General features: G+C 37.5%; 1 protein-coding gene across 2 annotated transcripts in view; it reads right to left on the reverse strand.

Annotated features, from left to right (window-relative positions):
• The window catches only part of ndrg3b (ndrg family member 3b), a 74,434-nt gene that overhangs the window by 42,110 nt on the left and 6,434 nt on the right, over window positions 1–25,890 (reverse strand). For both annotated transcript variants that reach the window (XM_067370427.1, XM_067370428.1), the window contains exon 2: window positions 1,609–1,690. In XM_067370427.1, the coding sequence (XP_067226528.1) occupies window positions 1,609–1,665 (57 nt within the window). In that variant the 5' untranslated portion in view covers window positions 1,666–1,690. The remainder of the gene's footprint in view (window positions 1–1,608; window positions 1,691–25,890) is intronic.

Raw genomic sequence — 25,890 nt, forward strand, 5'->3', positions numbered from 1 at the left:
AGTTGGTTCTTTTGAATAAAATAGTGTTTTTTCCCTGAAGAATGAGCTCCATATTCTCATTGTCATACAATATGAGCCATAATAGCCTGATACTCAACAAAAACACATACATAACTTTTTTTTAAAGATATACACACCGATCAGGCATAACATTTTGACCACCTTCCTAATGTGTTGGTCCGACTTTTGCTACCAAAACAGACCTGACCCGTCGAGGCATGGACTCCACTAGACCCCTGAAGGTGTGTGTGTGCACCAAGATGTTATCAGCAGATCCTTTAAGTCCTTTAAGCCTCCATGGATCGGACTTGTTTGTTCAGCACATCCCACAGATGCTCGATTGGAAAGAGACCACAGCCACCAGTGAATACCATTTCCATTAAAGAGTGTACATGGTCTGCAACAATGCTTAGGTAGGTGGTACGCAGGCACGTACACACAGACATCACAGGGGGCTTGAGCACCTGCCCTTTTTTGTTCCTTCCTTGGAGCACTTTTGATAGACCACTGCAGACCGGGAACATCCCACAAGAGCTGCAGTTTTGGAGATGCTCTGATCCAGTCGTCTAGCCATCACAATTTGTCTCGTCAAACTCTTCCAAATCCTTACACTTGCTTATTTTTCCTGCTTCTAACATCAACTTTGAGGACAAAATTATAACTTGCTGCCTAATATATCCACCCACTAACAGGTGCCGTGATGAAGAGATAATCAATGTTATTCACTTCAGCTGTCAGTGCTCATAATGTTATGCCTGATCCGTGCATATATATATTTGCAAAATAAAAAGATCCATTAGACATTTTTCTGATTATTACTTTATATGTCAGGCTTTACAGGGTTAATCAGAGTTACAGTTCAGAGAGCCACAAGGAGCAAACAAAAGAGTATGCGTACTTTAGACAGTACACACACATAAGCTCTTTTCTAACACCAGCTCATTTCTGGCTCTATTTGATGCTGGTGATTTCAGCGACTGAGATCAGGATCCGATGACATTCATACATCATCACTCTGATCTCATTGCTCCGGTACAACTCGGTATCCAAGGGAAACTGGCCTGAGACGAGTGCCTCAGGAGCCTGGGATCGGGTTGTGCTAATCAGAGTGAGAGAACTGGAGTAGTGGGGTGAGATTTAGTTAAAGATAGAGAGGGGAAGCTCTGACATTCACAATCAGACATTTGTATCAAAGTGTGTGTGTGTGTGTGTGTGTGTGTGTGTGTGTGTGTGTGTGTGTGTGTGTGTGTGTGTGTGTGTGCTTTTGTTTATATTACATTGTGGGGACCAAATGTCCCCATGATGTAATATAAACCTGAGTTCACCTACATCGTGGGGACCAGCCAGCGGTCCCCACAATGTAAATGGGTTTATAAATCATATAGAATGAGTTTTTGTGAAAAAGTAAAAGTTTGCACAGTTTCCTGTGAGGGTTAGGTTTAGGGGTAGGGGCAGGGTAGGGGGATAGAATGTACAGTTTGTTCAGTGTAAAATGCATTGAAGTCTATGGAAAGTCCCCACAATTCACAAAAACAAACATGCGTGTGTGTGTGTGTGTGTGTGTGTGTGTGTGTGTGTGTGTGTGTGTGTGTGTGTGTGAGAACTTACCTTGTCTGTCAAGAGGGGTTTGATCTCAGTCAACTGCACATCCTGTAACTCATCCATCCTCAATCCTGACAGCTGCCCGTCACTACAGAGAGAGAGGGACAGGACAGAAATGGATTAGTACATCATTACAGCCAGCAATGACTTATTGACCAACAGGGAACAGGGATCAGCATGCCAAATGCTCATGAATACAGAATTACAGAAAATAGGGCACAAAGAGGACGAGAGTGAGCGAGTGAGCGTGAGAGAGAGCTGATGTTTAACATCCCGCCTAATAACCACCACCAAACCCCCATTGTACTTGTTAACAGAACTCCGATGAGCTCATGTTTAATTCATGGTTTAACTCTCTGTGGCGGTCCTGAAGGTCAATGCATGCTACTGTCTCAGTACGGGCATTATGTAGGCTTATGTCAACCTTACAATGGCACTGGGTGACTTAGTAAAGCTTGGCTTTACTGAAATAAAGGTTTTGTGGAGGGATCAAATGTGCTGCTGCATTTTAGGGCAGAATGCAAGCATGTGAATGTGAATGTTTGGCCAACACATTAAAAGCACTCAGCCCCCTTGGGCTTACTTGAAGAGATGAAACAGCATTGGCAACAGATTTTACTGCTGTAACGTGACTCATTCCCTAGTCAAACAGGATATTCAATGAGAAAAAAACATGTAGGGTGACTGTATTTTATCTATTGGGAATTGACTGGATCACGAAAAGTGGGCAAACTCTACTAGTACAGGTCATCACAACATATAGTACCATTCAAACATTTGTGAAAGAAGTCTCTTCTGCTCACCAAGGCTTCATTTATTTGATCATAAACACAGTAAAAACTGTAATATTATGAAATATTATTACAATTTAGAATGTAACTATTTATTGTTTGAATATATTTTAAAATGTAATTTATTCCTGAGGTGGCAAAGCAGTCTTTTCTAAAAAATACTTCTTAATGATGGAGCCAATAGCCTTGAAGGCAGTGCTTCGAGATGTGGTGTGCTTAAATGTGTAAAAAAAAAGCTTATTTTATGTCAGGACAATCATCCACAATCCACAAGTCTCGAGTCAAAATGATCAAATTTTATTTCAAGTCAAAATTATTGCAAACTTATTTTTGTTTTGTCAACTTGATCGCGGGATTATGATAGGTTGTTAATCATTTATTAACAACATCTCGAGGGAAGTGTCCTATGAGACACAATGCTCTTCTATAAGTTGTACTGTATCATAGGCCTACCTTCTGATGTTCATATTTCATTCTGTAACTGGCAAAGAGAAAGAGAAGATTGGTTCACGTGCGCTTGATCTGCTGCTTAAATTGAGGCGCTGCAGTAATCTGTCACGAGCCATATTAAAAAGCGCCATCTATTGTTTGAATTTTATTATAAAATCGACCAAATATTAAAATCTTTTTTCATATTAAAACTAATGAAGCACAAAGATTGAGATTATTGGATATGTTCTCATATACGGTAAGCCTGAAACAGATCACAGCGATATAAAGCAGCAAGTCATATGCATATGATTTAATATTCATGTCTGTAACGCTTATTATGGTTGGTTGTTCAGAGCAAAGTATTGAAATGAACTGTCGATCCTAAAAAGCATAAACAATTTAGCTTTGTATATAAAGTTTCAATTTATTTGCATTTATAACTGTTATATGACAAACATAATCTTTAAAACATTACAGACATGACAGAGCACTGGAGCGTCATGACCTCTTAACTATAGCCCTTATGAATTCAACAGGCAGTGATGTTATGACAAAATGAGTGTGTTTATTTCTCAGGCATGTCTCCATCTCTCTGCACAATGCTTACTGTTAAAATACAGTTTAAAAATGGGGGTCTTTGATCCCTTTTACAGTATATTACAGAGCTAAATGGACAATTTAACAAGGGTTTTGTTCTTTTGGTAAAAGCTTTTTTTTTTTTTTTCATGGTAAGGATGACCTTTGCATGGAATTGCCCTAAAACAACTTTTACTATGCATACAAATCATAGAGAAACAAATGCTTGCCGTCTCCAAAAGAGAGTGAGACAGAAATCAAGGCATCATGAAGCCTATCATATCAGACAATGTTTAAAACATTACGATATATAAAGTAGTAGAAAATGTGTATGATTCGACATCTTAGTTGATATTACTCTTGACAGAGAGCTGGTTTCTGAGATGCGCAGAGACTGCAATGCGGCTATTTGATTTGCGATCATTCTGTGTTTATTTCATTCATGCGTGTATCATATCGTACAAGGTTTGAATCTTTTAAATAGACATGGGCCTGTCAAATAGCAGACAATGTGATGTAGTATTATAGTTATCACTCTTGCCAAGCTCTGATTTCTGAGAGATGCACAGATGGGCAACTCGACTGTTTGATTTGCACTCATTTCATTCATAGAGTTTACACTCATTATTGCACTGTGATTTTATTTTAGAGGTTTATGTATAATATCATATTGATGTGGCATTTCTGTTATCCAGCAAACATGAGGAGTGTCTGCCAATATTTTTCTATTATTTGGTATAATTCGTTATTCATTTTGAAGCCATTATCTGTGCCTTTCTGAATAAGGTATTTGGCTCTGGGCACATCCCTAATCATTACTCCAGTCTTCGGTGTCACATGATCCTTGAGGAATCATTCTAATATGATGATTGGCTACTCAAGAAACATTTCTGATTATTATTATCCATGTTGAAAATGGTTATGCTGCATAAAATTCTTGTGGAAACAGACAATTTTGTTTTTACGAATCTTTGATGAATAGAAAGTTCAAAAGAACAGCATTTCTTTGAAACAGAAATCTTCTGCAACATTATAAATGTTTTTGTCACTTTTGATCAATTTAACTGACTATCTGTGGTGAGGATGCGAGAGGAGATGAACAAAAGATGTAAGGTGAACGCTGGGCTTCGCATGGCGTCCGTGGGAGGGCTGACAAGTGTTGACAAGGTCACAGTCAGAGACAGAAGGCCATGTGTGTGTGTGTTAGATGGATTAGCGGAGTTACTCAGAGGGAAAATGTCGATCTGTCACAGTGTGTAGGGTCAGTGATCTGTCAAAAGACAAAGCGGGTGTGCCTCATACGTCCTGAAAAGTGAAGCTGCGGTCTCTTTGATCGCCCCCTGGAGGCTGGATGCAGTACAGGTCATAAACCCCGCCCGCTCAATGCAGACGAATGAGACTTAAGTTAAAACATGAAAATAAATTATGCTTTAAATAAAATTTTCTGAAAGATGGTTTTGGTCATTTAAGGTAGTTGTTATCACGCTGATTTATATTCAATTGTTCGTTTTTGTGATAAGTTTGATTTTAGCTAGCAATTTGGTGCTATAGAAACGGGGCGTGTCGTCGTGACTCACAGTTGATTGACAGCTTCTCTGAGGACTATAAATTTTCAATTCCTGTGTTATTTCATACCGACAAAATGAGCTGTTCAGCAGTAAACTGTACTAACTGACCTACAGGAGATAACGGATAACTGAGCTTTAATCGGTAACGTTAAATGTGGACTTCATAAGCCAATTAATAAACGTTATTAGTTAAGATAACATGCCTAACGTTAGCCATGATGGAAAAAAACAGGTGATCGTTATCTGGCAGTAACTAATTATTTTTATGGGTATAAAATAATAATTAGCAGGATAAAACTAATGATAGCCTACTCTAATTAATTATAGAGCACTGTCTACAGCAATCGATTTCCTGTAATGTTAGTTTAACTTTATTTAAAATGGCAGGACTGTTTCTGACTTTTTTTTTTTTTACAGTCTATGAGACAAAGCCTGAGAGACAAGAGACAAAAGCTTTTGCTTATTTATAAGTTTCTAAATGTTTTTCTTCCGTTTTGCCATCTTAGATGTTCTTTAGTGCTTTTTCATTATGGCTTTCTAAGAAAAGGATGAACACATCTAGCATCTTCTCCTGAATCAATGGAGACAGAGTAAAGTATTTTAGGAGGAAAGCTGCCCGAAAATTTTTTTCAGAGCTTCTCAAAGAACAATGCGAACAGCACTGACTTGTTCTTACATAAACCATTTTCCTGTGAAATGTAACATGAGGTGCTCTTTTCATTGTGTTTATTGAATACACACCAATATTAATTTGTAATTTGAATATTAATGGCAAAGGCAGTGCTGGACGTGAATAGATTTCTGCTAGGGCTGGTCAGTATGATATATATTGTGTATCATGTCAATCTATGCAAATTTTGCCATTTTGTGTATACCAGCATTAAGGGTGTGCAATCTACTACTACAATATTATAATTATTGCTTTAGCAATGTGTCAGCTGACATTGTAAAGTATGTCACTCACTTTGCAAAAACCAAACAAAAACATGCAATGAGAATGCACACTTTCACTGTGTCACGTAGCCTAGTTCAATGTAATTTTAGTGGAAAACTTCATTTATGTCACTGCTGTGAATTGACCACCAAAAATAATATGAAGAAAGTGAAAAGCTTTGGGTGTCAGCTGTCCATGACAGGCCTAAACCAGTCAAGGTACAAGCATAACAACACACTAAACAGAGGGAAACAAGATACATCTAGTTTAAACATTATTTATTCTTCAGATATTCCTCTTTAAATTCAATAAGTGTGCAAAGTGAACCACATTTGAAAATTCAACAATTTGACCATGTAGCTGCTTTGAGATCCCCAAATCTATGGGACTGAACTATATAGGGCCTTGAAAATGAAGATTTCAAAAGGAAAATCAAGAAGGATATTAAGATATCTTGAATACTTTAAGAATTACAGACATGCAAACTTTGGAAAATGAATATTTTTGGCACTCAGACAGGTATGTTCCATGCAATTGAGTTTATAGAAAAACATGATACATTTCTAGTTTTAACATTATTTGTTCTGCAGATATTCTTCAAAAGAAGAAGTAAGTAAGAAAAAAATAAAAAAGTATCAGCTGTATGCAAAGTGACCCACATTTGGTTTTTGACCACTGAAAATGTTTACAATTTACCAATGTACTCATGGAGCCACATTAAGATCTCCATATCTCTCGGATTAGAACATTTAGGGCCTTTAAAATGCAGATACCAAAAGGACAGTTGTTTATGAACCAGAATCTAAAAGGATATTAAGATATCTTTAATACTTCTTGAATTACAGGCATGCAAACTTGAGGCAAAAAAGACTAAAAGTTATTTTTCCATTTTTGAACTGTCACCGTTGGCATATAATGAAACAAAGATTACTGAAGTCAACAGATTTTACTAATAGACCTACCAATCTCTGTGTAAAAATAAAATAATTTGGCTCCAAATCTCAGGTGAAAATTGACATTTTGACCCCCCTTTACAAAACACTGGATTACTCAAATGTATGACGTGTGACCAGGGCCGGATTAACGTAAGGGCATGTTGGGGCTGAAGCCCCAGGGCCCGCGGGTAGAGGGGGCCCGTGATTGGCTGGAGGAAATGAGATTGACAAGTCATAGGAGGTTGATTTGTGTCTAATAAAATAACAAGAAAAAATTATTGGAAAATATGTCTGACTGATAAATCACCGTCCAATCAAAATCACTTTACAATTTGCGGCATGACATCGAGAAACGCCTCTTTGCGTTATGCTATCATAGACTAGAAAATGGGAAATTGGCCTTTATTGCTTGTTCAGCCTCGCTGGTGTTCAAAATGATAAAAAAAGTGATAGTGGTGCGCAAAAAAAGGAAAAATAAGCTTGAAAGGGAGAAAAGATGCTAATCTTACAGCAAAAATTCCAAGACTAACTAACTACTTCGGTTCACATAAAACATCCGAGCCAGTGGAAGACCCCGCGTGCAGCGGCAGCTCACAATTATCTTCACCCACGGACACCGATCTGCGTGCTTTACACGTTGAAAAAGGTGAGATAGCAGCTGCATCAAGTTATTATTTTTATTACGAGTTAAGCCCTATTCGGATGGTAATTGTTTCTCATGAAAACATAAGGTGTTTTCAACATTTACAGGGACGAGACGATTGATTTTATTGCCATTTGAACTCAGAATGTCAGTGTTTTTCTCTCATCATCATCACCCGTGTAAAAACCCCGAATTAACTTCCCTACTGTTTTTTGATGCACACCAATGTCGTGTGACTTGTCTCCACTATCTGCCTTTGAAGCACGAACTATCAGTTGCAGTTCTGGTGCCTCCATCCGTACAACTCGACCTCGACACATTCACATCACATGTTAACCCCTTCCCCCCGAAGCGTGCACACACACTTAACGTTAAGCCTGTCAAACAGCACCTGACTACTGGACTTCATCTTTTGCGTCTGATTGCGCTATAATACTGTCAAATACACAAAAGGTTTACATAAACACAGTTGGTTATGTCTGAAGTGAGTTGAGAAAATCGCACGCGTGCAGGTCTTAAAGTGACAGCATCCTAATAGTTAGCATGCGGACCCTTGTCCTTAAAGGGTTAGTTCACGCAACCTCCCCCTTTCTCTCTGAAGCCAATACGGAAGTAACTTAAACTGCGATTCATCAACTGGCCGCTAGGGACAGGCTCCAAAAGAGAGCAGAATCTCATAGAGTCCCATGTTAAATTGGCCAAGTTTACAAGTTGGTTCAAATTGTGGTTTTGGTCTATACTGCTATTTTTGCCCTTCATGACAACTCTGAGGGGGGTGAATTTTTTTATAACTTATCCGTATAAATTATATTAAGCCTTTAAGTTCTGCATAATTAAGGGCGTGGTCACTTGAGTGACAGGTAGATTGCGCTGCTGTCTGTGAGCAGTCATGTTACCTCAGCTGCCGCTGAATTTGGCATCTCAGCCGTTTTTGTGCTTTTTTCTCGATTATTTTATACAATTATAAAATATGGCTTGCTGCATAATATTCGAGACTGATGTGTGTCTGTGTGCATGCATGGGGAAGAAACACAGAACACACGTTGTTGGATCGTGGCATTGGCTGAAAGTTTTGATTGCGAGATTTACTACAATGACAATACCAGGAGGATATACAACTCTGACAGCACTGCTTGGATATTATAACTAAAACTGCTGCACTATTTTGAAAAAAATATACTTTGGACACAGGCTCATTTGTTTGTTAGATACGATCGCTGCTCAGATTGCATCCTTTCTTGAAGAACGATGACAGAGAGCAGATATTCAGAAGAAATGTGAAATTTTTTATTTTTTTTGCAATGGACATTTATATTTTACCCAAGTGCCACAGATTGGATTCATCTCACGATCTCTATTATAAAAGGTATGAAGTCCCATTTGATGTTCCATGTTGTTATTTGCACACCCAACACTACTGGTGTTGGAGCATCTTAAAAAAACACAGTAGATTGACAGTAAACCTTTAGAACTTTCTGATGTTAAAACTTATCTTCATTAATAATTTAGATAGTATCTAGATAGATAGCTCCTTTGCCTGCTAACGTGGTCACGTCGAGCTAGGCGGGCGTGGTTTCAGCAACCAATCACATCAGCTCAAACCACCTCCCCGCCTCTTTGCCCATTTTCAGTTATCCGGGAGTGAGGTGCTGTGACGTGCAGCTAAGATGGCCGTGGCCTCATTTTCGCTTCAAAACTGCTGTTCAGAATTCTATGGGTGACGTCACGGACACTACGTCCATATTTATTTTACAGTCAATGGTCATCACATACTCAGTTTCAATTTGTTTTAAACCTGAATGAGTTTCTTTCTTCTGTTGAACACAAAAGAAAATATTTTGAAGAATGTGGGTAACCTAACAATTGCTGGTCCCCATTAATTTCCATAGTAGGAAAGCTGTTTGGTTACCCACATTCTTCAAAAGAGTTTATTTTGTGTTAATCAGAGGAAAGAAGTATTGTGTCCGCAATATATGCAATACAATTTTAAAGTATGTATCATGCACATTAAAAATATTAATCAGCTACTTTATTTCATGTAAATAAGAGTCTCCAGTAACTTATTTCCGCTAATTTCTGTATTTTTTAAATAACATATATCATTTTGAGATAAAATGCAAGATAGAAAACCAGATGGACAAATCTCCATGTGAATGCATGAGTTGCACTGAGGTGCAATGCAAATTTATTTTTACTGACGTCCACATGAGAAACTATTACCATTTTAATATGAAAGCAAGGGTTTTTATGAATGCTTTCTTTGCCCCTTTAGATAACGACAGAAATAGTCCAGTGCACGATGAAATATTGGTGCCACCACAGATCAGACTCCAGGGAAAAATAAAATGTACAATACTGACCTGGGATGTTGGCCTGTAGTTGACATACATAATTATTTTTATTTTTTTAATAACAATAATAAAAAAAAAAAATCTTGTGGTACAAGACAGTGTGACATGGCAATCAGATGAAAGGGGGTCCTTGGTGTTGCTATAGCCCCAGGGCCCAATGTATTCTTAATCCGGGCCTGCGTGTGACATTAAATAATTTCGCTTTCGTCACTATTTATGTTTGTCTTTCTACAGAATTTTATTTATTTTTTATTTTTTTTAACAAAATCAAACATTTGAGCTGGGGAAGTTTCCAAAATTTGGTTGATTTGACACGGAATGACACAGGTCTGAACAGTTAGGACTACTAGTATTATAATACACATCAAGCCTATTAGTTTAAATCCGATTGCAACTACCCAAGTGTCTTATACAAGCGGCAACCTCCCCCAGTCTCTCGTGAAGCCAATACGGAAGTGACTTAAACTCATCGACTGGCCACTAGGGACAGGCTCCAAAAGAGCAGAATCTCGTTGAGTTCCATGTTAAACTGGCCAAGTTTACAGCAGAAAAAAGCATGTTTACAAGTTGGTTCAAATTGTGGTTTTGGTCTATACTGCTAATTTTGCCCTTCATGACAACTGTGACAACTCATTCTTTTAAATTATATTAAGCCTTAAAGTTCTGCATAATTAAGGGCGTGGTCACTTGAGTGACAGGTGCATGCCGCTGCTGTCTGTGAGCCGTCACTTTACCTCAGTTAATTCCAGCTGCTGAATTTGGCATCTCAACCGTATTTGTGCTCGATTATTTTATACAATTATAAAATATGCTTGCTGCATAATATTCGAGACTGATGTGTGTCTGTGTAGATGTGCATGCATGCGGAAGAAACAGAACACACATTGTTGGATTGTGGCATTGGCTAAAAGTTTTGTTTGTGACATTTACTACAATGACAGTACCAGGAGGATAAAAAAAATCTGACAGCACTGCTTGGATATTATAACTAAAACTGCTGCACTATTTTGAAAAAAATATATACTTTGGACAAGGGCTCAGTTGTTTGTTAGATACGATCGTATACAGTTTTACAACGCTGCTCAGATTGCATCCTTTCTTGAAGAACGATGACATAGAACAGATCATTCAGAAGAAATGTTATGCAAACAATGGATAATATATGAATATTATATATAACATGGACAAAAAGTACTGTTTTTGTTTCGCAATGGACATTTATATTTTACCCAAGTGCCACAGATTGGATTCATCTCGCGATCTCTATTATAAAGGTATGAAGTCCCATTTTGATTTTCCATGTTGTTATTTGCACACCCAACACAAATTACTGGTGTTGGAGCATCTATATCTTAAAAAAACACCGTAGATTGACAGTAAACCTTTAGAACTTTCTGATGTTAAAACTTATCTTTATTAATAATTTAGATCGTATCTAGATAGATAGATAGCTCCTTTGCTTGCTAACATGGTCACGTTGAGCTAGGCGGGCGCGGTTTCAGCAACCAATCACATCAGCTCAAACCACCTCCCCGCCTTTTTGTCCATTTTCAGTTATCTGGGAGTGACGTGCGGTGACGCGCAGCTAAGATGGCCGTGGCCTCATTTACGCGTCAAAACTGCTGTTCAGAAATCTATGGGTGACGTCACGGACACTACGTCCGTATTTTTTTTTACAGTCTATGGTCTTATCTTTATCCACCCGCACAGTGACAGTGACGGTGCAATAGCTGGTGCTCACCAGGAGTAAACGCATGGGTTGGCCAGAATGGGAACCAGCATCTGTGAAAATTTCACATGGTTGCACATGTAACTTCACTAGGAACTATTTTATTCCAGCCAATTTGGTTATTTGCAGAAAATGTGCTTTCCAGCAGAAGAAAACTCATTATGTTCTACAGGCTGTGTGTGAAACACTAATTACAGGCCGTTAGTGAATGTGTGTGGGTTCAGGTCATTAAAAACAACTGAAGGGCTCCTTTCTTGCTTAACTGCTTGACTCGCGCCTCTCTGAAGACATCACGTAATCAGCAGAAAGCAAAAAATATCCTTCCTTTTTGGTTTCATTCAAGAGCCACCTTCCAGCCCTCCATTCCAGCTGTAATCTTCCTTTATAATTAGTAATGATGCTATAGGCTTGTGAAATAGTAACTGCAGATAATTGCAGTTTTGAGAGTAGCTTTAAAGAGATAGTGGGTAGTTCAAATAAGGGAGGAGGAAAAAAATCTGCTTCAGAGAACAGTGATAGTTTAAAAAAAAAAAAAAAAAATCATGAAGCTGAATGTTTGGAGGCTCTGAGGGTTTTTAATTTGAAATATTTTTCCACTGATACAATAAGCTACATGAACTAAAAGGTCATTGGCCCCAATTATCAGTGCTGTATACAATTCTGTTAAAACACCACATAATTATCACTTCACTGATATTCATGAAACCTCTATTACGATCAAAGAGCCCTCTCTCCTATCATCCCAGTCTAGTCAATGTGTGCACGTGATGGAAGCTTTACTTTGGAGATCGTCAGCTCTGAAGTAGAGCTGGTATTTCAAGCTGAGTGAGATAGTGGGTTATGATTCACATCATGTCTCACTATCACAGAGATGATGTTTCACATCTTCAGCAGGGAAAAGATACAGGTAAAAAAAAAAAGGTTTCATTTCAGTCATGTTCACGCATAGTGAGAAAGAATATTAATCTATCCAATTGTCCAGTGTTGCTTATACAGTATTATATGTTTGTTTTTAAAACAACATATGAAACAATCATGACTATGCAAACTTTGCAAAGCATCCGCTATCAGACAACAGATTAAGTTACAAAATAACATGTAAAATAAATGCTTTAGTTTTGCTTTTATAAATTGATCATGCATGATATTAGTTACAGAAAAAATTAATTTTCCAAAGTTAATTTGTGTTAGGCCCATCTGTAAGATTATGCAGCAGATTTGTTTTGTGTTATAGTATGTATCAAGTTTACAGATGCATAAAAGTGCCTAGATATTAAATGTGTGTTATGTCATCACCACATTATCACACTATAATATAAGATTACTTATAAGATCAAATAAATAAATGAACTTGAAATTATTTTAGCTCACATGTAGAGATTGCAGAGAGATAAATGACCAAGTAAAAATGACTTCAATAATCCTGAAAATAGTTCACCCAAAAATTTTAATTGTCACAATTTACAGAATAACCTGTATGAGTTTCTTTCTTCTGATGAACACAAAAGATATTCTGAAGTATGTTGGTGAACAAACCGTGTCGGTGCCCACTGACTTCAATTGTAATAAAAAAAGAAAAAAAAGAAGAAAAAAAAAAAAGAAAAAAAAAAAAACAACATTTCAACAATTAGACATTTCTCAAAATATTTTCTTTTATGTTCAACAGAAAAAAAGTTATATTTAGAAAGAGTAAATGACAGAATTTAAAATTTTGGGTGAACTATAACCTTTAAGATAAATGTTAAAGTGTGCCCCCTAAAAGCACAAGTGGCCTATGTATACGGTAATTAATTTAGCTGGTTTGGTAATAAACCAAACAAAGAAACAAAGAAATAAAAGAATGTGTTGACCCATATCCTACATACTATGATGCTGAGAAATGCAAAGCCTGATTAATGCATCCAAATAAACTAAAGCAAACACTAACCAGCAGCGCACCTATTAGCGGCACTAATCTGTCTGTGCTCTAATCAGCTCATGGGAAAAACGGAAATCTAACCCTTCAACCCTTGAGTTGATGAGAGTTTAACATGCTTTGGGTTCTTACGCAAGATTTGAATTGAAATGGACCTGACTCAATTTTAATTTGAGCCAGCTCAATCAGAAAGAAAGGCATATTCACCCACAAAATAATAATAAAAATAAATAAATAAAAATAAGTAACTTAGTATTAAAGTAACCAGAATACTCTTCAAATAAATAAATAAAAATCACATTGCGACTTCTACAAAACAGGTTGAATGTGAGTACATTTTGTGTGAACTACTCCTTCAAAAACACTCAACAGCTTGGCAAAGTTCTCCTCCATGACCTGTGAAAACACTTACTAACAATAGGTCCAGAGTAAAGAAAGATCTTGGGGTTGAGAGAGAACATTGGTTTGAACATCTGCCTTTTTTCAAGTCCATGTCCATCAGCTCCACCCATTTGATTATTAGCACGCTCAAGCCCACCCATTTCCCATCACCACAACCAGCTGATAAATCATCAAGAGGAGAGAGAATGGCAGTAATTACTCCATCCTTCTGCCAAAGTAACTCTGAACATACCAACATTATCATTATGACTATCACTGTGATCATCATAGCAAAATTACCATCACCACCATCCACCACTTTCATCAGCAGGCTCGCCGTGAGCAACATCAAACTGAGACCCGTTTCTAGATGTTGTTTACTGAGTGTAGGAAAAAAGCTGACCTAGACTTGACATTACTCCCGTTCTCATGTAAAGGCCCATTTTTCTTATGATTTAGATGAGGGTTATGAAATATGAGTCAGCTATTCCATTTTAGCAAACTGCAGCTCAGTTACAAAATCTACTAAAATATACATAAGCTTCTAGAACAGTGATTTAAAATGTTCTACACAAGCAGGAATAGTAATACAGGTGACCCAAGAAAAAAAAAAAAAAAACACAATATAAGCAAGCATAACACAAATTCTGGGTTAAATTAAGATGCCCATTTTTTTTTTTTTTTTTTTTTGAGCAGACTTCACTTTCGGGAGTGTGGCAGTGACACTTATAAAATGCTGCATATGGAGGTTTAGGAACTGACCTTGCATCTCAAAAAAAAAACACTGTCATTGTAAGAGGATGCAAATCAGTGCTTTGTGTGCAAATTTTCTAAAAAGGATAAAAGGCATTACCTGTTGATGCAAAGAATGTAGCCGTTTTTGCCATCAAACCTTTTTGTACCCCTGAAATAATTTAGGGTATATTCTGGGGAAGGATTATGTGCACAAAAACATCATGAAAATCATGACAGCTAGACTTGTCTCGCTGCTGAAAATCAGCCCACATCAATACCACTTCAGTTTCAACCTCAATAATATAATAATGAAACAACACAATGTACAGTCAGTCAGTCATTATAATAAATCACACCCTGAAAAGATGATCAGGATCGCACCATAAAAACTATTCATGAAATGTCTGACTTCAGTGAAGGAGCGTCAATGCACACATTCATGACAAACAGATGAAGCGCAATATAATGGGAATGCAATAAATCTAGTATAAAATATAACATTTTGCCTCCAAAAGTAGAAGCACTTCCCCATTTACAAGAACGCCATAAACTGCAGTATGAAAAGTGCATTGCAGCTGGTTGCAGCAGTATTGCTAGACTTAAAGACTGAGCCATAGTTTGTTCAGTAAAGAAAAAAAGGTTTTGAACAAACAGCATCTTTAGAAAGAAACAAAACAGAGATTACACAATGAAAACACTCCACTGTTTACAGTGTGTGCACTGGCATAAACTCTTAATACAGTGGCAAACCAGGCAAAAGGGGCAGAGTGTCAGCCAAGTAATCAGTTCGCCAAGGTGTATGCGCCAGGACCCAGAGACGTCCAGCATCCACACTGCATGCAGCACTGGACGCACACAGAGACAGTACAGTGACTCCACAGCACTGACAGGGAGAAGCAGACTGTGTGGCAGGAATTAATCAGCAAAGTCCCAAACTCATGCTGGCCTTAAAGGGGACCTATTAAGTGTTAGATATCCCCAGAATGTGTCTGTGAAGTTTCAGCTCAAAATACAGAAAAACACAGAAAAAGTCAGATGTTCATGATATGACCCCTTTAAAAAGAAAGCTCTCTTTCACGTTTTATTGTGCTTAAAGGGTTAGTTCACCCAAAAATGAAAATTCTGTCATTTATTACTCCCCCTCATGCCGCCCCACACCCGTAAGACCTTCGTTCATCTTCAGAACACAAATTAAGATATTTTTGTTGAAATCCGATGGCTCAGTGAGGCCTGCATAGGGAGCAATGACATTTCCTCTATCAAGATCCATTAATGTACTAAAAACATATTTAAATCAGTTCATGTGAGTACAGTGGTTCAATATTAATATTATAAAGTGACAAGAATATTTTTGGTGCGCCAAAAAACTAAATAATGACTTATACAGTGATGGCCGATTTCAAAACACTGCTTCAGGAAGCTTCGGAGCATAATGAATCAGTGTGTCGAATCATGATTCGGATCGCGTGTCAAACTGGCAAACTGCTGAAATCACGTGACTTTGCCTCTCCGAACCGCTGATTCGACACGCTGAGTCATAACGCTCTGAGACTTCCTGAAGCAGTGTTTTGAAATCGGCCATCACTATATAAGTCATTATTTTGTTTTTTGGCACACCAAAAATATTCTCGTCACTTTATAATATTAATATTGAACCACTGTACTCACATGAACTGATTTAAATATGTTTTTAGTACATTAATGGATCTTGAGAGAGGAAAAGTCATTGCCTCACGGAGCCATCGGATTTCAACAAAAATATGTTAATTTGCGTTCTGAAGATTAACGAAGGTCTTACGGGTGTGGAACGGCATGAGGGTGAGTAATAAATGACATTATTTTCATTTTTGGGTGAACTAACCCTTTAAACTGTCAAATACACACAAGGTTGACAAAAACACACAAAGTTCAGCTAAACACAGTCAGTTATGTCTGTATACGTAAACAGCAGGGACAGAAATTGCATGTGTATATTAGATCTGTAGCGCATTCCCTTTAAAAAAATAAAACGAATCCACTGTGTTCTGCGGCTCAGATGTCAGGAGTAAATGAAGACATCAAACAACAAAACACCTCAATTGCTTACGAGACATGCTTGTCGATACAGCTGCTCCGGCTTCAAGACAATGGCGGACTGTGTACAACTCGGTGTGTACAATCGGTCTATGCTAATATGGCAGTGTCCGTCAACAGTCGTGGGCGAGGCCTCTGCAAAGTGATGTCACTTTGTACAGAAACTGCAAATGGCTTGTTTTAGACACTGCTTAAGATTTATGGGGATTAAAAAAAGGAGTGGGTGGATCATTATAGGGTGGTGGTGTACACACACTGCCAACACATTTATGTTCAAACACCATGTAAAAGTGAATTTTGCATAATAGGTCCCCTTTAAATTATGACTGCAAAGCTTCTGAAAATGTGTCAACATCTACTCCCATCTATTCAATATTTCATAAAGCAGCACTGCCTGTCAAGAGTTTCCTCATGCATTGGCATTCAGTTAAGACTGTAATGAACAGAAATGTTGGGGAAAACAAGGTCCTGATTTAAGACTGCAGTCGCATTGTGCTCTACTCCGAACACCGAAGTACAGTTCCTCTACAACTGCTCTCTCATTTGTCTCCTGTGCATGTTGTTGTTCATTAAGGTCTCTGGCGTCATTCTGTTAGCGATCTCATTAGTGGCTTCCTGCCAGTGGCAGAATGGAGCAGCTGCAGAGAGACAGCCTGCCCCTCTAACCAGAGACAACATGGACCGAGAACAAGCAGATGTGATGTCCTGTGGGCTTACCAAATCTTTGGAGCACAGTGTCTGGCGGTCTCCTGACACCCGCATATAGAGGGCCACCTGGGTCGATTTAGGGCACTTATTACAATAGATGAACAGAAACGATGCCGGAAAAGCTGTAGTGTTACTTCTTGAGATCAGAGATTCAGAGACAAAAGAGACACTGCAGTGAAGCTAATTACCCATGATTCAAGGCAGCAGCTCTTAATTTTTGAGGACAGAGCTTCTGAATTATTACTCAGTGTAAGATGACAGCATTAATTGTGAGAACTATGGCTAGGCAAAAAAATTGATTTTTCAATTAATTGTTTTTTTTAAATTATTTTTTTAAATGTGGTCAATACGATATCGATTTTCAAAAGCCACGTAATGGTTTTTTTTTTTTTTTTTCTGTATTTATTTCCGCAAACATTGGACATAATATCTGATTGACGTTAATCTTATTACTAGTCTTCTCCACTAGATGTTATCCTCTTATTTACCTTGCGTGATATTACTGCAGGGCTGGTGTCATTCATTTAGTGCTGAACATGGCGGATGCAGCTGCGTTCCGGACAGTTGAAGGAACCGTCATAGTGCCCTATGAAATCCGTTTTATTTTTTCCCAAATTCCATTTTAATTTTTCTGGATTCCGTTTTATTTATTTTTTGACTCCATTTTAATGGTTAAATTACATTTTAGTAATCAAAAAGCATGTCTAATTAATTGAAATAATGAATCTTGTCCAATTTACCTACAATTTAATAAAAGTTTAACAAAAAAAATTTTAGGGCCATATGATAAATTTTTTATTCTTTCCCCTCAAATGTTTTTTTTTTTTTCCAAATTCTGTTTTCTGGATTCCATTTTAATGGTTTAATTCCATTTTAATAATCAAAAAGCATGTCTAATTCATTTAATTCTTAAAAACAACAATATTTATTAATTAAAAAATATATTTTTATAACTTTTTTTCTTCAGAAGTTCTGTTGTGTATTTAAATTTTTCTGGCAATCAAATGAACGCATACCATTTAATTTATCTTTTAATCATGAAATGAAACTTTTTTTGTCAAACAATGTGCTGCACAACAGAGCTTTACTGTTAAAATTAAAACATGGAAGAAACAAACATTATTGTTTAAAAATATATTTTAATTTATTGTTAAATTAATTTATCTAAATTCTACTGTACAACAGTAATATGTTTCTGTCAAGTTAAATCAAACTTTTATTTTGACGGTTTGCCTAGAGCTTTGAGTTTCTTTGTGTTTATGACGGTAGTTTTCTCAAACAAAGCGGTTAAATGCTGATGAAGTGACTTTCAGAGCAGCTCTGAAGATTCATATACTGAGGCGACAGAGGACGAAAACACAGCGAGCGTCGCATGTGTGTGCGCCCCCGCGCGAGTGTGTGAGGTAAATGAAACTTCACTTCCGCATCATTCATTTCAGAGGCACAAAGGCATGCAGGATTCATGTTTAAATAGTCTTTTTGTGGTTAAATATTCACAGACACTAGTCTATATTGCGATTTAATTTAAAGTGTACTGACCAGCTTTTAATTCTTTCATCAAAAATTTGACAAATTCCGTGACATTCCGCATTATATAGTAAATTCCGTTTTTATGAATGGATTCTGCGATTCCGTCCGCGATTCTTTGATCGTGGAAATTATAGGGCCCTACTGTCAGTTTCCCGATCGGGCCAGCCCTGCATGGTCATTAAAGTTTATCATTCGCATGTGTTTTCAAGCTTTGCCAATATAAGCATTCAAGTGAAAGAGAACTCGCGCGTGCTGTGTGCGGCTCACACACCCAAAGAGCTCAGAACTGCGCACCTCAGACAGGGTGCAAATAAGAAAATTTATTCTCTTTCACCTCTACTTGCGTCTAAATGGACAAATTCATACAAATTTATCTCAAAATCTCCACCTTTGCAAGTATCTTGGTAAACATAGCAAGTTACGGTTATGGTAAGCAGTAGAGAAAGAACGCATGCATGTCATTATTGTATGCATCAAGTGACAATACCATCAACTGTCCCGTGGATCTTTCAAGCTGGCCCAGGGGCATCGGGCAGTCCTTATAGTCAAGCCCTTCAGTATGCAGTGAATGTGACATATTAATATGGGGAAAATAGATCTAGCACAGCAAGGTTTGAAGTTGTTTGCTTGTGCATGTTCAGTGACAGACGAACCCTCTTGTACGCATCCAATTCACACCAATATTTTGAGATTATCCTGGCAGCTCCTTTCAATATAATGGAAGTGAATGAAGACTAGGTCTGTCAAGCTTCAAAATGACAAAAAAAAAAGTTTCATTAAAGTGGTTCAAATGGCTGCACCAAGTCTTCTGAAGATGTGAAAGGTTTGCGCGTGGAACATTTGACTTTGTTGAAAACCTTAACTAGCTCTTTTTGATGTGTTCATGTGTTCAAAAGATGTCTCATTCTGAATCAGAAATTTAAACTGAATGAAACGGTCTTTTCAAACTTACAGTCAGATCAAATTTTAGTAGCCGTTCATGTAGAAATCCAGATGTTCATTTGTTGTCCAAGTGTACAGCTATCGGCAAAGAGTGTAAATCAATTATAAAGATAGACTGTGGCATCCCTGGCTGTTGTGTGCATTCAGAATTACTCATTCTGCAGTCACCTGGCTATAAACAGAGCTGACAGTGTGAAAACACTTTAGCTGTGATGAGCTTTCAGCACTCTTGTCATGTTCACAAGTGCAAGGAATGCTACAATGACTAAATACAGTCTTTTATGATAGCTTTTCTCTGGTATGGGAAGGCAATGTTTACAGGATATGAAGCGAAAAAGATGCTTTTACAATACCTATGTGCACCATAATGTAACAGTAGCTCTCCCTTGGACAGTAAGCATCTACTTTCTGTATTTCCAGGATCAGGTAACTGGACCTCAGAAAACCAGCCTCTACAATTACAGTCAGGCTGAAAGGCACACACACAGAGATAGACAGATAGAGAGAGGGCGAGGACAAAGCAGGACAAAAGGACTGCCTGTTATATAGAATTCACCCAAGTGCCAATGACAAACAAAATGGCCTCTTAAGATTACAAGAATATTATAGCCGTGGCAGTTGTAAGCTGGTTAACAATTGCATTGCCTCCCAATGGATATCGAAAGGCAAGACAAACAATTCAGCTGTCATGTTTCAGAAAGGAGAGAATTCTGGATGATCTGTGGATGGTGTATTCTCATATCAGGTCATAAGTGCTCCACTCTTCCACTCAAAAAAGGGTTTGACAGCCACATTTAATGAACAGGGGACTAGTTATCAACTTGTGAGGCATATTTAAAGAAACTATGGAAAACAAACTCCCACATGCTTTTTTATGATGCAAATGTAATATTTGCTTTTAAATTTTTTATGCTCTGCCTCCTAGTGCCTGACTCACTTTATCATTAACTGTAGTTACAGCTACAGTGTCGTGGGACCGAGTCCTGTGGGGTCCCATTCCTGCAAAGCTAAAGCCATTTTCACTTTCAGATGTGCAATCATGAGTTTTAAAAAAAAGTCATTTATTCTGTTTTCTAAATGCATGCTATTGATCTTATGGTGAATGATTCATCCATGTATATGTTTCATATTTTTTATAAGTAAATCTTCTCACAGATTTCTTTCTTGGACTTCTCCAAACATTTAGTCTGCTTAAACTCTTTTCTTACAAATGACTGCAAAAATTAATGCCTTCCAAAAGAAATAAAACCCAATTTTTTTCTATATATTAATTTGTGCCTGTTTTTTCAAACCGAAAGCTTTTTAGCTTTAATTCTTATTACTTATGGATTACACATTAACAAATAACCATTTATTTGTTGTTATTGTGTCAAAAAGGAGAAAAAAAAAATACATGGCACATTGGACACTTAGACAATCTGTATTGGTCATTCTCTACATAAAGCCACTAGAGCTAAACAAAGGCCATGTTTACACACACACACAAAAAAAATATGGTTGTCAGTCCTGTATTTGAGTCCTTAAAATGGTCCCGGTCACACACAGTACTGTTATTTACGAGAGTGAAGACGCATTCTTCGTAAACGCCCACTGCTGTGTTTGGCTGACATCTTTGTATATGAAATAGTATTTCATGTTTAAACCACTGATTCGAAACAAAAGATTCATAAAGTTTTAAGCTTCCTGAAGCAGTGTTTTGAAATCACTCATCACTATATTATTGAATAAAGACGCTATTTTGTTATTTCTCATCGCTTTATAACATTAAGGTTGAACCACTGTAGTCACATGAACTGTTTTAAGTAGCTTTCTGGCCATCTGAAAGTGTTAATTATCTTTCTGTCAACAGAGCCATCAGATTTCATTAAAAATATCTTAATTTGTGTTCTGAAGATGAACGAAGGTCTTACGGGTGTAGAACGACATGAGGGTGAGTAATTAATGACAGAATTTTCATTTCTGGGTGAACTAACCCTTTAACCATCAAAAACTTTTTTACAATTTATTTATTTATTTATTTATTTGTTTTTACTATTACAGCTCTCAAGGTTAACTAATCATGTAAAGTGTTTATTATATTTAGATCGTGGCATGAAAGGCTGCAGTATTGAGCATGTAGCCCATCACAGACATGTTGAGCGCATGAATGCATATCTCTCATCATTGCAACTCAATTTCGACACATTAACAAATGTTTTCATAGATAACAGTGCAAACACACTATAAATAAGAGATCAATTGAATAAAACGTGAGTTTTGGCGCGAGTCCAGAACTCAGTCACTGATAAACTCTTTGATTGACAACTCCAGTGATGCAAAGGGAGCGTTCTTTGATCGCTTTCTATTTATAATTTAATGACAGTTTAAATAACTGATTATTTTAATCCTACTAAGAGAAACAATGTGAAGTTGACCGTTAAGTCACTGGTTTGATTTACTGATGCATAAATCAACTATACATGAATCATTACAAATCAGAAATCACTGGTCACAGATCAGGCACTAGAATTAACATGGTTATTTACATGTTGTCAAATGATTTACCAAAGAATCCACAAAGAAATGTACTGCATAAAATAAGTAATGCTCAACTCAGACATTCACATTGTTGAAAAAACAACACATTCCTACCATTAGGATCTTTTAGGAGGTGTAATTTTTACTCCAGTGAGTGATCCTGTGCTCTTCTCTCTTCCTCATCTCACTAACGCCAATGGGCGGGGCCAAAGTTGCAATGGTGGTATTAATTTTCTTCTGCAGTGGTGTGCTTTCACCTATCTATTATCTCATAAATAGGCACATTCCAGGACGAATTGTTCGCTGGGCTTGGTAACATTAAAAGCTGTTTTTGGACTAACAAGGACATTTTCAGTTACAGGATAGTATGATGACCTCAAGGAGCTCAAGGAAAATTGATTTCTCAGTTCATGACCCCTTTAATCTCCTTTAGAGAACCTTTAGTCTCTTTTTTGTCCACTTTCAAACACTTCTGTCCCGATTTCTTCAAGGGGAGGGTCTATGGGTGGGTAAATGTATGGTTTTTTTTCAGACATTTCGATCAAATGGCCAAAATAAGCTCGCACAATTTACATATAAATGCTACCGGAGATGACGGAAAAACAGACAGAGTGCATGAGCTTTCCTTTCTGCTCAGCCACAAGACTGGCCCTGTGAGTGCATGTTAGAAATCAGGAATGGTTGTGCTTGGGTCTTCAGCCGACAAAGTTTAAATCCCGTCTTACTAGTGCACTCCATAATGTTTACGCATTAGGTCAGTAGGTGGTCTTTTGTGGCTGTTTGAACACATCCGACCACATGAGCGTCTATGCTACAAAAGCAGTACGTTCTAATACTTTTTTGACAACCTCTGGAAGTGGTCAAAAGTGGACAAGCTCAAAACGTTTTACACCTCTATTTAGCATCGTCCACTTGATCTGATCGACCAAAACGCGTCTTAAAACTAGGTGGAAACAGGGCCTGAAGGTTATTTAGATCCAGTCACTATTCTCCACTGGAGCAGCTCCCATCAGTTTTGTGTCATGCATGAGACGCTGCAAAGGACGTAAAGGTGTCCGGCTAGTGCATGTTTACATTGAAGCTGATGTCGGTTAATGAAGATTTGATGGATTAACTCGCAGCTCAATTGGAAACTGTGTCAAAAGTGATAAGAGTTTTATGGACGTCGCCATCTTTGATATAACTTTGGTCACTGTCGCTATGGTTACTATTAACAGAATACAGTCTTGACTCCCATTGCACTTTCATACAGACAGTATTCGAGACGCTAATGTAAGTTGCTGTGTGAACGGGACATTTCGAGACTCACACCTGTAAGTAAATGCGGTTGTCAATCCCAAAAACTGGCAGTGTGAACGTAGCCAAGGTGTGGTGTAGCATGTCAATATTAAGGTAATTCAACCGTTAACAATACAAAGTTACTGTTATTGCAGGGCGTTCAGTGATGGGGATCTCATTTACCCTAATGATGGGAGAGAAGAGACTCATCTGCTTCAAGCTGTGCCACCTAGTCAGACATTCCCAGATCAAACAGACGGGGTTTAGTGACACTCATTCGTGTCTGAAACGATATGCTGCTACAGACAGATCCTGATCCACAAGGCCTGTCGTGCCAGCTGGTTTGAGTTGTTAACTCTGAGTATGTCTGTACAAAAGGATTATGAAGTCAATTAAAAGACTAAAACAACTGAACACGCAGCTCATTAGACAAAGCGTGTAGCAGCATTCTGATGGCAGGCTTAATTGCCAAGACAATGAAATCAAGTTTTTTTTCTCTCTCTATAAAAACATAGCCTAACAATCCAATTAGGATTATGAAAGAAAACTCCAGCAAATACTTCCACTTCTAGCTGGACTGCGATCTGACAGCTGCTTTTTTTTTTTCTGGAAAGTGATCAGATTGGTGCCGACAGATAAACAACAGCTCTGCCCGAGAGGAACCTCAGTTCCAACAGTCTACCTCTCCAGGAATCCAGGGAAGGCCATGAGCTCCGTCCTCCCATGGGGGACGCCACCAGAAATAGAAGCAGGCGTGGACTGATGGAGGCCTGTGAGGAGCACAGCCAATGGAAATTAAGGAACCAGAGAAAACACACAACAGCTGTCATCCAGGGAGGTTGTTGGCATAGCAATGGGAGGAGGGCAAACAGAGTAACCCAATCAATAGAACAACAGTGAAAACAAATGTGATCTGTCCAGCAATGTGCTTGGTATATACATATACAAATCCCTTCCTGCTGTGCCATCTATATAATAAAAACAATAACATTCAAACAGTGGGAGAAACTTTGGCTCCAATAAAAAACAAAACAAGATCCAAAGGTTCTCAGCAAAAAGACCTACTTAAAGCTCCCTGCGGTTTTTCATCAAAATAAAAGTTAGATGGTTTAACATTTGAAAATTAATTAAGACAAATAAGATGATACAATGTTGTAATGTAAAATAAAATGATTATTCTTATTAGCATTACTAGTATTCATAAACACTTATTTTACAGTAGTCATCATCACAACAATAAAAATAATAACTATTATAAAGGGGTGACCCTTGATAAGTCGACGATTCGAGGCTTCGATAGGAGGAGCCTAATTCAACTACCAATCTCACAGTCGAATCTTCGCAGAGGTGTTATGAGACGAGATATGGGGGTGAGATATGTTCTCTACCAATAAGTTACAGCCTATTATGATAATGCTATATATAAAAATATGTGAAAAGAAAAAATCTGTTAATAGATATTTTTAATGTGTGTGAATAAGTCCAACCACCCCTGTGACAGAGTTAAGTTTTACTTTCCATGATCCGTGAATGACAGAGGAGCATATTGGCGGCAGGGATTAAATCTTTAACAATGTCTGGGATAAGAAAATCTAAAGTGTAGAATTGGATGCACTTGGAAATGGTAAAAGATGATCCAAAAAAAAAGAAAAAAAAAAGGAAGATGCTAGTTGTGCAAACAGCTCATGTCCTTCCACTCATCAACAACAAACACTGCGGCGCACTTCTGCCGGACAACCTAAACCAGATGACTAGCGCACTATTTGAAAAGACTCAAACGGACACAGGCAAATCACGTGAAAGACTGAATTTTTGGATGCTGTGAATGTTTAGGTAAAAAGACTGTCACTCCAGTTTAACGTTTATAAACAATATATTGTCTCTGCAGTTAAAAAGACAAAGTTGACAATTCTGGCTATACTTTCGTCATTTTAATAATTTCTTTAATTTTAATTTATTTATTGATCACTCTGGGTTATCTAATTTAACTATTTATGGCTTGTGTTTTGAATAGGTCTATATGTTCCCCTGCACTTCGGGCATTTTGCACTTGTGACTTGATTATGACTTTTCATTTAATTTTTTATTATTATTTTTATTTATTAGAACAGTATATTCTGTTCTAATTAAATTCTGTAAATTAATTTATTGTTTTTTGGTGCGTCGATGTTGTGCTGTAGAGTTAAAGCTTGCTAGTACAGGCAATTTAGCCGATTTAATTTGATTTACCGACATGTGAAATGCATAGGC

The sequence above is a fragment of the Chanodichthys erythropterus genome, chromosome 20 (assembly GCF_024489055.1).
Source record: "Chanodichthys erythropterus isolate Z2021 chromosome 20, ASM2448905v1, whole genome shotgun sequence".
Lineage (NCBI taxonomy): Eukaryota > Metazoa > Chordata > Actinopteri > Cypriniformes > Xenocyprididae > Chanodichthys > Chanodichthys erythropterus.